This window comes from Scardinius erythrophthalmus (genome assembly GCF_964197995.2).
Source record: "Scardinius erythrophthalmus genome assembly, chromosome: 25".
NCBI lineage: Eukaryota > Metazoa > Chordata > Actinopteri > Cypriniformes > Leuciscidae > Scardinius > Scardinius erythrophthalmus.
In genome coordinates this window covers 18,659,184-18,672,082 of record NC_138245.1, presented here as the reverse complement: position 1 = coordinate 18,672,082, position 12,899 = coordinate 18,659,184, and the positions used below count along the sequence as shown (strand labels likewise).

Here is a 12,899-nt window from a genome sequence, read left to right as displayed (position 1 = left end):
GTTGCTCCTGCTCCTAGCTCATGGACAGCTCCTACTCACGCTCTCCGTCTCTGCAAGATTCGGAAGGGAATGATTCAGATTGCTCTTGGCACAGCTACTAGAAGACTTACAACTGTCAGACAGGTTGCCCACGTCACATCTACGTCATCAAGCTCAGTTTGAGTCTGCGCAGTACGCTCAGCCATCAGGAAGTGAGTGCTTCTAATTTGCTTCACTTTTCTCCGTTGAAGTCTATGGGGTCGCTGTGTCCATTTCTTTTACTGTCTATGATCATTCCAGGAAATCCCTATCGCTGTAGCTGAATAAACAGAAGATTGAAACGCTTTGATTAAACATGACTTATAAATACATGACTGCCTTCTGTGTAAGAAGGATGCTCAACTGTCGTTATGAAGTGAGTTTGGAGTAAATGCATGTTATTAAATGTTGTCTTTTGTTGGACAAGAGGTTCATAAATGATCCTCGAAATTGGAAAGATGTTTGACGCGTGTTGCTTTTTCAAATGCACGTTATAAGTGACTCAAACTCACAACGCTTTCAGATGGAGCAGCGTTTAGAGAGCCGTACATAACTGACAAGCTGCGCATAACAAATAATCTCAGCCTTTGCGATTTCAAAATCGCGATAAGCCAAATCGATTTAAGTGCGATTACATGTAAATTGCGATTAATCGTGCAGCCCTAGGCTGATTGGTTCCTGCTGTATCAGTAGCCAATGAGCTCGCGTACTCAACCTTAAAATACTTGGATAGCATTTGCTTAGCAGTGCAGCGCACTTTCAGAACCCCTCCACCTTCCCCAGCTCCACCTGTATACTGTAGATCTGCTGTGGGTAATTCATGTACGCTATATTGTACAACATGTCTTACTTGCTCACAGCAGCGTGTCATGTATGTATTGACAGCAGCAAGTCCTGTACTTGTTTTGAATCTGCAGCAGCAATAACCTACAGCAGCAGCAGGCATAGCAGATCTATTCCACCGAGACCAAACTTATCAACACTGTCATACCCATTACCATGCCAAACAATCCGAGAGCTGTCATGACAGAAATGCTTTTCCTTGATGACATAAGAAATGAAATTATAAACTGAACAAATCATCACAACTTTGCCATCATCAAGAGTATAATCATTACCATGACCTTTATTGTGGATACGTACCAGGTTTGGACCATTCAGCGACTGATCCGTTGTAGACCTGGTTCTTGAACTCGGGTCTGTTGTCATTCATGTCAATGACATAAATGAACAGATCAATAGGAGGCTCCATTTGGTTCCCATTAATATCCACTGCATGGGCTCTGAGCTGTGGACGAGACAACAATAAAAGTACATTAATTAACAATTCATAATTTGCCCATAACTTCACCTCTGCAGAGGCTTCTGTGGAAAGCACAGCACTGATATTAAATCAGATTTAAGAAACTCAGAGGCATTTAAGATCTCAGCGTACTCGGCGGAGGCACTGAATGGAAATTACATTCATATTTCATACAAGTTAGATACGGGATCTGTTGGGACGGTGTTGCCTTGTTCCTATCTGAAATCCATGAGTTATAATTCAGAGGACTTTCAGAAGAAGAGAGATGTTTAGCTTAACAAAAAATAAATAAACAAAGAAAATACATACGATATATATATATATATATATATATATATATGAAAAAAGAGAGGGATAGAGGAAAGGTTTAAGGCTGGATTAACTTCAAATTCTCTTCTTAGAATTTATTCACTACAGAATTACATGTGCACGCACTAAATAAAACTATTATCCCAAAATCCCTCACCAGAATTACATCCCAAATAAGAGGGTTGCATTGCTCCATACGCTATACACAGGAACATCGAGATTCTATATGCATTTCTGCAGTAATATGACACCTGCCGCCAAAAGCTCTCATTTAATATTGCCCCGAGACGACAGGTTTTTGTTGTGCACGGCAAAACTAACTGTCAAGCAAACAAATAAATAAAGACGCACAACAGGAAAATCTGTTTCCTCAGCTGCTGTGCTTAGCATTCTGCAAGGGTTGGCTGTGTGTGTGTGTGTGTGTGTGTGTGTGTGTGTGTGTGTGTGTGTGTGAGAGAGAGAGAGAGTGTGAGCATGTAGATATGTGTGAGATTGTCTGTTGTTAGTGGCTGAGACACTGCATCTTTGATCTGTCGACCCACGGGAGCGTGCGGACTGCAAATGTGTGGCTTAATGGCATTATTAACATGCTAGCTGACAGAACTGAAACATTAGACAGCGACAGAGAGAGATGGGCAGAGAAACAAAGAATCCTCCTCTAGTTCTTTATCCCTTTGTTTATTTTCTTCTCTTGCCACTGTGTCAAAGCCATCAGCTCTTAAATTCTGCAACACACTCTAGTGGTGGGAGACTTGTGGGCAGTGAAGAAAAACTATTGAAAACTCACAAAATGAGGGAAAACTAGAGATAGAGGGTCAGTGTTCATGCCTGCAGCACATTTACCATGGTCATTTTGAGCATAGGGCAGTGTTTCCTAAGGTTTTTTAGTGTTGTGTACCCCCACAGCACCCCTTCATCATTATCATTATCATTACAGTTTTTCTCGATTGCTTAAACACTATAACCAGGCTTTTGAACTAAAATTTCAAAACCATAATGCCATTTATCAAAAAGCACACCCATTTCACTAAACTATAAACACTATTCCCTGTTTTGACACGAGTCAAATTTGTTGAACTGTCACTGCAAAACTCTACACACAAATCCCTTCATTTCTCATTGCCTACACCATGTTGTCATGTATAAAGCACTAGCACTCAATATTGTTCACTCAAGTCAGCACAGCTTCAGCTCAGTTAGCACACAATTACCCAGGTGGAAACACTAAGAGTCAAAATTTAACACACATCAATCAGATCCTTCAATAGATAGATAAAGGGGCCCAAATCAGTTTATTGAGTTTTGGAACAATGGATCCAGAAAGACATGAAGGAAGAGATCGAGGAGGGATAAGGAGGAGGAGGACGACGACGACGAAGGACAAGAAGACAAGCAGTCTCAGATGAAATTCAAGCCACTCTAGTTGCCCATGTCTTTGTCAATGGTATGACTATGAGGGAGGCTGGGCTACGAGTAAGGCCAAATTTGAGTCACTTTACCGTCGCCTCGAGAACCTTCAAGGAGGTGTGTGGTGGCAAACAGAATTCTATCACTGAATAAAAGACAAACATTTCCAATAGTCTTCGATGAGGTTTATTTTCTTGCAAGAAAAGGCCAGCAGTCGTACAGTCACACAGAGTGTCTGCAGAGTGTAACAGTGAAGGTTGGCCATCCTTCATCCTTTATAGTCTTGACTCCCAGAATGTTATCTTTCTAGGCAAATGATGGTATTTCAACCATACGTGGAACATTCTTAGACGTGTTCATCATATTGTCTCCTTGAGTGGATCGAGGCCCTCCTGTCACCTACTAACACTCTTTACCATTCCAATACAATTCCACATAGAATAAGGTTTTGTGTGTGCTCTTTTACTGTCATATGATGGTCACACACATCTTACTGTAAGTAAGTAAATACTGTAAAAAAAAAGAGAGGAGAGAGTAAAAAAAATATATAATTTTTTTTTGGTGTGTGTGTGTTGTACTGTGTAGTACATGAATGAATAAAAATGTGCCAGTGTATCCACTGGTTGTGTCTTTTGTGTTCATCATGTGAAAAGGTTTGTGAGGCGGGGAACCACAATTAACATAACTTACCAGTTTTGGAAATGTTGTTTTGAATTTATTGCACCAGTGTGTTGGACTATGTTGTAGTGTGTGTGATTTTGAGGGCTTGTGTGTCCAGTGTGAGGGCAAAGTTTGGTTTTTCAGCAAGAGTGAATGGTTTTGAGTGTAGAGCTTCATTTTGACCTGAAAATAGGATGTTTGGGGAATTGGGCGAGACGTTATGGATTTGTGTTTACTGTTTTGAGAATATGAGGCATAGTTTCAAGAAATGTGTATAAGCAATCGAGAAAAACTGTAATATTATCAAAGTGGTCATTATTACAAAGACTCACTTATGAACAAAACACAATCAATACAGTTAGCAAAATGTCCTTGCTTTTGAGACATTGGAGCTTGTTTGCCATTCACAGGTTTTAACAGTTCTGGGTCAATCATGGAGAAACTTTGAGAAAGACTTAAAAGTGAATTTACATAATGCAGGTTTAACAATCAAAAATCCAGTGGTTTATGTCAACATGAAAAACAGCATTTGCAACCTATATTGCTTCCATAATGTTTAAAAATGTTGGAGATGTAACTCTGTACATTCATGCCACTTCTCCTGTTAAATAAAGTGGCAGGGAAAATTATTACATCAGTGTAATAATGTAAAAATGTAAAATAGTGATTTTTTTTTAATTTATTTAAGAAATAATACTTTAATTCGGGAAGGATGCATTAAATTGACCACAAGTGACTGTAAATACATTTATAATGTTATAAAAATACTATTTTGAACTTTCTGTTAATCAGAATCCTCCAAAAAATGTATCACACTTTCAAAAGAGCAAGAGATCGCATAAGAAAGAGACCGAGAGCGAAAAAAAGAGAGGGATAGAGGAAAGGTTTAAGGCTGGATTAGCTCCAAAATTCTCTTCTTGGAATTTATTCACTACAGAATTACATGTGCACGCACTAAATAAAACTATTATCCCAAAATCCCTCACCAGAATTACATCCCAAATAAGAGGGTTGCATTGCTCCATACATTATACACAGGAACATCGAGATTCAGTATTAATTTCTGCAGTAATACGATATTGATATTGATACGATATTCTGCAGTAATAATGTTTCTTGAGCACCAAATCAGCATATTAGAATGATTTCTGAAAGATCACGTGACACTGAAGACTGGAGTAATGGCTTTGCCATCAAATTAGAAAATGTATTTGTAAAATATGTAAAAATAGTTATTTTAAATTGTAATAATGTGTCTTTTTCATAAAATAAATGCAGCAATGGTGAGCAGAAAAGACTTATGCTGAAAATATATATTTTTTAATCTTACTGACCCCAAACTTTTTAATGCTAATGTATTACGAAAACAAACTTTTTGGCATCCCTTTATATTACAGTCCAGTTCCCCATGTACATACTACTGTATGTACTTAGAGTAATTGCAATAACTGGGTGATAACTAGATATTAACCCTGAACCTACCCCTAAACCTAACCTCAACCCATGTAGTTACCTTATTTTACCCAGTACTTTCTTAGGTAAGTACACTGCAAGTACATGTAAGTACATGTACTGTAAAGAGCAACCAACTTTTCAATGACATTCATTGGTGAATATTACACAACAAGAGCACATTATGACAGTATTTTGTAAGCGTTATGAAAGTAAATCTAGTCCATTTTAATATTATGTTGACTTTAAACATATATTTTCATTTTATGTTGAGTAGGTCAGCTTTAAACATCCAGTAGCTGGTTTGGTTCCTGTGATGTGGGAGTCATCACTATTGTTAACACAATTGTTGTTAACCATGAGCCATCACTATTGTTAACCTCAGGTTGCTCCAGGGGGATTGTCCTTTAAGTTCATGACTGCGATCAATTGCAGCACCGGAGACACCAATTCTGGCCCTTGTGATGTGCTGATAAATAAGCATTGTATTCTACTCAAGAAGGCTCTAATTGAATTGGCCTCCTCCTATGTTAAAAAGCAATAGGTACTGTATAAATCTGGGCTGTCTGCACTAGTTAGTGGTATTTGCGAACATATATTAGATATAAGGTATCATATGGATACTCATATTATGGTGAGTAACGGAGGGGCTGCACAACACCCGAGGGACCACTTAACCTTACCAGTGCTCATACGCCTATCGTCCTGACTCACTGACTGCAAGCAGTGTCTACCTGAACGTAAACATGCATTTACACTCATAAACACTCATAATCATAAACATTAGCTCTCTTTCAAACCCTAGTGAGTTGTCTCGCTGCCAATATTAAAAAAAAAAGAAATACATATTATATATATACAAATACAAACCGTACTAATCATCAATGAACACATAAATAATAAACATAATACATGAACGAGTGAAAGGGGTGCAGGGTATAAAACAGGGTGTCATTTTTATATTCATAATTTAACCTTTTATATATATATATATTAACAAATACAATAGTAAAACGCATGATATTGTGAAATATCTGCAATTTTCAGCAGCTATTACTGTCAAATGATCCTTCTGAAATTATTCAAATGAATACATTAATTATTTGTATTCAGCAAAGACACGTTAAATTGATCAAGTGTAACAGACATTCAGTTTTCTTGTCTTAGTTTTGTTTTCATAGACTTTTAGTTGGTATTCATTAGTTCTCGGTTTCCTTCATTTAAAGGAGAACTCCGGTCAATTTTAACATTGAGCTCATTTTTTTGTAAATTTGGAGTGCTGTCAATACAGAGAACAATGACAAAAATTGGAGTTGCCTACACCGTGTTATCCTCTTTTTAAAATTTGCACCCTGTTGACTTCAATGGGGCAAGTTTTAAACCAGCTTTTAGCCTCTTAACATCCTTGATGTGTCATTACAAGTGCACAGCTAATGTGAGTGATTCCTTCAGAGTGATCACGGGTGAATCTGACTGCAGTAGATGTGAAAGATATTAATAAAAATGATGTTAATTCAGCCAGAGCACATACCTGTATTTACATCCTGTTTTCGGTCGAAGTCCATAGTAATTGATTGTCGAGTTCACACGCATAGGTTTAGTCACCTATGATCTCGCGCGTGAACTCGACAATCGATTACTATGGACTTCGACCGAAAACAGGAAGAAAATACAGGTATGTGCGCTGGCTGAAATAACATATTTTTTATTAATATCTTTCACATCTACTGCAGTCAGATTCACCCGTGATCACTCTGAAGGAATCACTCACATTAGCTGTGCACTTGTAATGACACATCAAGGATGTTAAGAGGCTAAAAGCTGGTTTAAAACTTGCCCCATTGAAGTCAACAGGGTGCAAATTTTAAAAAGAGGATAACATGGTGTAGGCAACTCCGATTTTTGTCGTTGTTCTCTGTATTGACAGCACTTCAAATTTACAAAAAAAATTAGCTCAATGTTAAAATTGACCGGAGTTCTCCTTTAAGCTGCCGCTAACCCTTTGTTGTCACGGTTACCTTATTATTTGTCATTCAGTTCAGGTGTGTATACCTTGTTATCTTTGGTATTTAAGTTCATGTGTGTTTCTCTTGTTTTATCCGTTTTGTCCATTATGTTATGTTGTACTTTTCTGCTTTGTTTTGGATATACCTGTGGATTATCATTAAATACTATCCTTGAACCGCATTCTTCATCTTCGTCTGCGTTGTCTACCACGAACTGTGACAAAGACATTTATAGTGATACAAAGTCTTCTATTTCAAATAAATGCTGTTCTTTCGATCATCAAAAAGAAAAGAAAAAATGCTAAAAAAGTGTCACACCGACAGTAATAACCTTTATTAATAATTGAGCACCAATAATAATTGATAACAACTGAGCACCAAATCAGCATTTTAGACTCTGAAGGATCATGTGACACTGAAGACTGGAGTAATGGCTGCTGAAAATTCAGCTTTGCCATCACAGGAATAAATGATTTGCATTATTTAAAATTGTACTGCAATAATATTTTACAATAGTACTGCTTTTATTGAATTTATCATCAAATAAGTGCATAAGAGATGGCGATAGGAGACTTCTTTCAACAATATAAAAATTTTTGCCGACCCTAAACTTTTGACCGGTAGAGTATATATTATAAATATTATATATACATACATTATGTATAATATTTCTTTTTTTAACTGAGCATGCCACAATGCATTCTAGCATTGCCTTCTCCATAGAGGATTTATGCAGAACGATCTTTGATTTTGGCCCGAACGACGTATCTTAAGAGACAGCATAATTAGTTACCTACCTTTTGGGGCGGCCTACAGTCTCATACCTCCATAGGCAGCTTTCTACTTTTAGAAAATGTATGCACTCGCACACACACAGCCGCTAACTTAACCACCGCGGGTGCTGACTTATTCAGATATGCAGACACACTTACGCACACACCTGGTGAGACAAGCCTAGCCGTAATTTAGACTGATAGGTAGACGCGCGGTGCCACATCATCTACTGCTCAATGGACCGGGGAGTTAAGAGAAAAGAGAAGGAGTGAGAGAGAAAGGGAGGCATATGTCAAAAGTAGGAGCCGCAAACAGAGAAGACCTCGTTTTATAGCATCTAAATATATACTAAGGGCCTATTGACACTTCCTGCAAAACTGCTGAGATAAAGAGGCAGTTATAATTGTAAGGAACAACCGTGAGAATCAAGAGCAATGTGTTGTGTTAGGAGAGTGTGAGTGAATGACAGTCGGGGGAAGATGTGGCAGAGGGAAGGCTGGCTGGCAGCCCTGCTTGTGACAGAGGTGGGGTGACAGGCAGAAACATAAGGGGGCAGGGTCGCTGTTTGATTTGATTCCCCAGTTGAGTTGAAGCATTGGGAGTTGCATACTCATCACTTGTGACAATTCAACACTATTTCATTCCCGTTCTTTCTCTCTCCCACTCTCTCATCTGCACGCTGCTACTGAACCTTCGTCTAATTGACAGTTTGACTAACTGAAAAAAAAAACCCTGATGTGTCAAAGCAATTCTTTTCTTTGTCTCTAGCTTTTCTTCTTCACATTATTCATAAAAAAGAGCCGCATAAACAGAATTGCAGGAACAAAAACAAAACAAAAAAGCACTCTTAACAAGTGACGCCAGCCAGCAGGTCCGAAACGATTTGTTTTTAATGCATTGAAAGCAGTTTGAATAGACTTAATTGCACAATGAAATATGAATTTGAAGAGTTCTGCAAACTTTGCTTAACAAGCAGTAGCTTTACTAAGTCTGTAGTTTTGTCTTTGATATATAGGCTGACAAGGCAACTGCTCTTGTTTTTGATGGCTACATCTTTCTGGAACCAATCAGGTTTGCAATCAAGTCAGATCTCTGGGTTTGTGGGTCTGATTAAAAGTTATCCTGAACAACAAAATAAATAGTTTATAAAAAAGATATATTTATATTCATTCAAAACTGGAGTTTATATATACACTGGAAGCAAGTATTTGGCCACAAGCCACTATCTATTGGCAATACATGACAAAATATATACAAAAATGACATTTATTTTAATGTTATGATATGAAGCAAGAAATATATTGCTCAAAATGGGGACAAAATGTATTTATACTTTCTGATTGTAAAATTCTATGGAACACAAATGTGAAATTTGTGAACCGACTTCATATATCAAATACTATATTCCTGCAATACTGGAGGCTGCAGTTTCATGACCGCATTTCTATGACCCTAATTTTTTTTGTGAGTGCGCCACCTAGCCAATTCTACTCTAAAAAAAGATGATTAAACCTAAACCAAACATACGTTTATTATTTTTAACTGAAGAGCGGACGCGGCCATTTTAAATTTGAATGCTTTCAGTCTCAGGCATCTCCAGCTATTTTAGCTGTGCAAAAACAGTTCATTAGTGTCGTAAACATACTAATAAACGCACTAGTTTGTAGCACAAAAGGTTTTACCGTTTACTGCCCTTTGTTCAGTCAGTCACACACCAGACAAGAAGTACAACGGCGAGCTGTGGCTAATTAAAAAAAAGTCTCCTACTTACACATAAAGGGCCCTATCTTGCACCCAGCACAATTGACTTTGTACACCGACGCATGTATCATTCCTATTTTGCACCCGCGCAAAGCGCGCTTTTCCCTCCACAGAAGCACATCGGTAAACTAGGGAATGAACTTGCGCTCCCTGGGCGGTTCAGCGCAAAAAAGGAGGCGTGTTCCGGCGCAAACGTTCCTTCATGCTATTTTGCAGGTTTAGAAAACAATTGCGCCACTAACCAGGAAAAAATTGTTTAAAGTCAGTGGCGCGTTGCGCATGTTATTCATATGCTATTTTAAGGGCGCATGCTTGGCCATAATCAATGTAGCGTGTGCACAACGCGCATACACTTTGATTCTCTCATCTACACAGAAGCAGCAGTTTTCATTTTTGCAAATCATACATTATTACGATAGATAGATCCGCCATTATGATAGGAATCCGCTTTAGAAAAAGCGCGTCTGCTCTTAAAGGGAATGTGAGATGACGCTCTGATTGGTTTATTACACGTTACGCCCAAACCACACCTATGAATAATGAAGCTGCTTCAGACCAACCCATTTTAGATTTGCGCCTGGTGCAAGAGTCATTTATCCCACCGGGAAAATAGCAACAGCGCCAAGACCCGCCCACAAAGTTACTTGCGCTTTGCGCTTTGACACTTACGTTTCAGATCGTTAAAATAGGGCCCATTATATCTTACTTCCATTCTGGACAAATAAGGTCTTTCTTCCCAGCAAAACTGAATTTAAAACCAGAATACAGGGCTTCATATATTTCAAGAGGGTTACCAGCAGTTGTGTTTAGGGTTGGTTAGGACAATATATCAATTAAATATAAATAATAATAAAATAAAAGGTCCTAGAAATGTGGTCTTAGGACTGCAGTGCAGTCCTGAAACTTCAGCCTCCGGTATTGCAGGAATACCCTACTCCACCCATTCATAAAAAATGACCTTGAGACCATTTAGTTTAAGATGATTGAAAAGGTGTCTCACAAAAGTTGGTTGGTTCTGGAAAAGGTAGTATAATTTGTTTGCAGAGGTTGCTTGGTTTAAATTTTTTTTAATGTAATTTAAGAAATCCATTGTGTGTATGCGTACTGCACATGTGTGTGTGGTTCAGGTATACCATACTTTATTGGGACAAAATATCCCCACAAAGAGGGCAATATGAGACATCCTTGTCCTTGCGGGGCCATTTTTTGGTCTGCATGAGGAAAACAGCTTATAAATCATACAGAATAATTATTGACACACACACACACGCACACGCACAAAAACATTTTCAACCAAGTCTGAAAAAAAGATTTTTGTCTTCATTTAGCTATTTTGTTCTATAAATTAAAGGGATTCATATAGGTTTAAAAGTGCCTCAAGTGTCCAGATAATGTCCAGACAAGACAGTGCAGTTCTAGTTTTATTCCAGCTGGCAAAAGGCCATCAACTCTTGCAAACTGGAGCATGTTTCTTAAATGGGTTTGAGGCCAGTTCCACTTTAAATAGGATCTGAATAGGGCAAAAACTGATCTTCTCAAGCCAACTCTGGTAAGAGAAGCACTTACATGATAAGAGGCTCTCTCCTCTCTGTCCAAAGGTTTAGTGACAGACATTTTACCAGTCACAGGATCGATGACGAAGACGTCACTAGGAGGCTGGTCTGCTCCGGCTCCTGTTATACTGTACCGGATCTCAATCTCTTTGTCCTGGTCCGATCGAATCTGCAATAAAACAGCACAATAAGTAGAGTTCTATAGATAAGAAAACAGAAGATGCTTGATGTGTTTAAACTGTCAATTTACAGCTCAAAAGAGCAGTGGTTCTCTGTTTTATTTATTTTTGCTTTCAGTACCAAGATTTTACACTGGATAGCACCATGATTTATTGCAACAACAAAACATTTAAATCAAGCATCAAAGTACTTTAATATTGCCATGAACAACAATGAAAAATAATGAAATGGCAGGCTGAATAGTGAATAATATTGAGTTTTGTAAATGCACTAACAACATAGGAAGTGTGATTTACCAGCCTAACATACAGTATGGAACAAACACTGGGCCAAATATAACTGGCCATATTATTCAATGACTAATGAATTTCCAACAAAATACAGTTGTATGGTCTGTTTTGACAACAGCACAATAAATAGGAAGTTCTGGTTACACTTTATTTCAATGTGTCCCTGTTACAGTATAATTATATATTTAAGTACTGGGTAATATTAATTAACTACGTGTACTAAGGGTTAGGAGGAGGGTTTGGTTAAGGGTTAGTTTCGTGCAATTATGCATCATTTATAGTTATTAGTATAGTAAATACATGTAACATATGTAACAAGGTCACACTAAATTAAAGTGTTACCGAATTTTCATCCATTTACATTTTAATTTTCCTATGCACGATTGTATGGTTAGTTGTATTTTATTATTTCCAGACCAAATACCTTGAGAATGCCTCATCTACACACTTTGATGACAAATTTCAGATAATTTCCGTATTCATGCAATCAGTGTCTAAATGATTTCTGAAAACATTCTCACACATATCCACTGATGCTTAGTTAACATTCTTAGAGTTTGCAGAAATATAGATGCTGTTATGATTGCACTGCACAACCGATTCAATCTTTAGGCTTTGGTACCATCAGGAAATTAAAAAAATGTCAGATGGATAATGTGGCAGTGGCGTGTGGCATCAAAAGCTTGTTTATTAATCAAAGTCAAGCCACTGTTGCTTCCCTAACAGTAAATGGTATTCAGCATCAGGGTTTGATGCTTGACAGTTGGATGCAAAGTGAATTGGGCCATTGATCACAATGATGATGCTTCAGCAGACACTTTCTCTCAGCTGCGTGACAATTGCCTGCCATACAAACCTGACTCAATAGGCCTGAGAATAACGAAAACAGACAGAATGATAAAGGACTAAAGCAACATAGACTCATTTATTAAAGTGTGTATATATTTTGCTGTTAAAATACTTTCTATCTCAGCTTTATGGGCAGAGACAACAGTTAAAATAGCGGGTCTGATTTCCCTCTAAACAAACACTGTGGAGCTGGATGCAACAGTGAAATCCAGTGAACTGTGGGTGGGGCCATCCATTAGTCTGACCAATGGGAGAACAGGGGGAGGGGCCAGGAAACCTAAATAGCTGCAGTGGAGTAATGGGTGTGCCGAAAGGTTTATCATTGGTGAAAAAAAGT

At 38.0% G+C, this 12,899-nt stretch overlaps 1 protein-coding gene across 3 annotated transcripts in view; it reads right to left on the bottom strand.

Moving 5' to 3' along the window:
• cdh4 (cadherin 4, type 1, R-cadherin (retinal)) overlaps window positions 1-12,899 on the bottom strand; it is a 251,683-nt gene that overhangs the window by 44,626 nt on the left and 194,158 nt on the right. For all 3 annotated transcript variants that reach the window (XM_081357558.1, XM_081357560.1, XM_081357559.1), the window contains 2 exons: window positions 11,257-11,412; window positions 1,162-1,306 (listed from right to left, as the gene is read on the bottom strand). In XM_081357558.1, coding sequence (XP_081213684.1) covers window positions 1,162-1,306; window positions 11,257-11,412 — 301 coding nt within the window. The remainder of the gene's footprint in view (window positions 1-1,161; window positions 1,307-11,256; window positions 11,413-12,899) is intronic.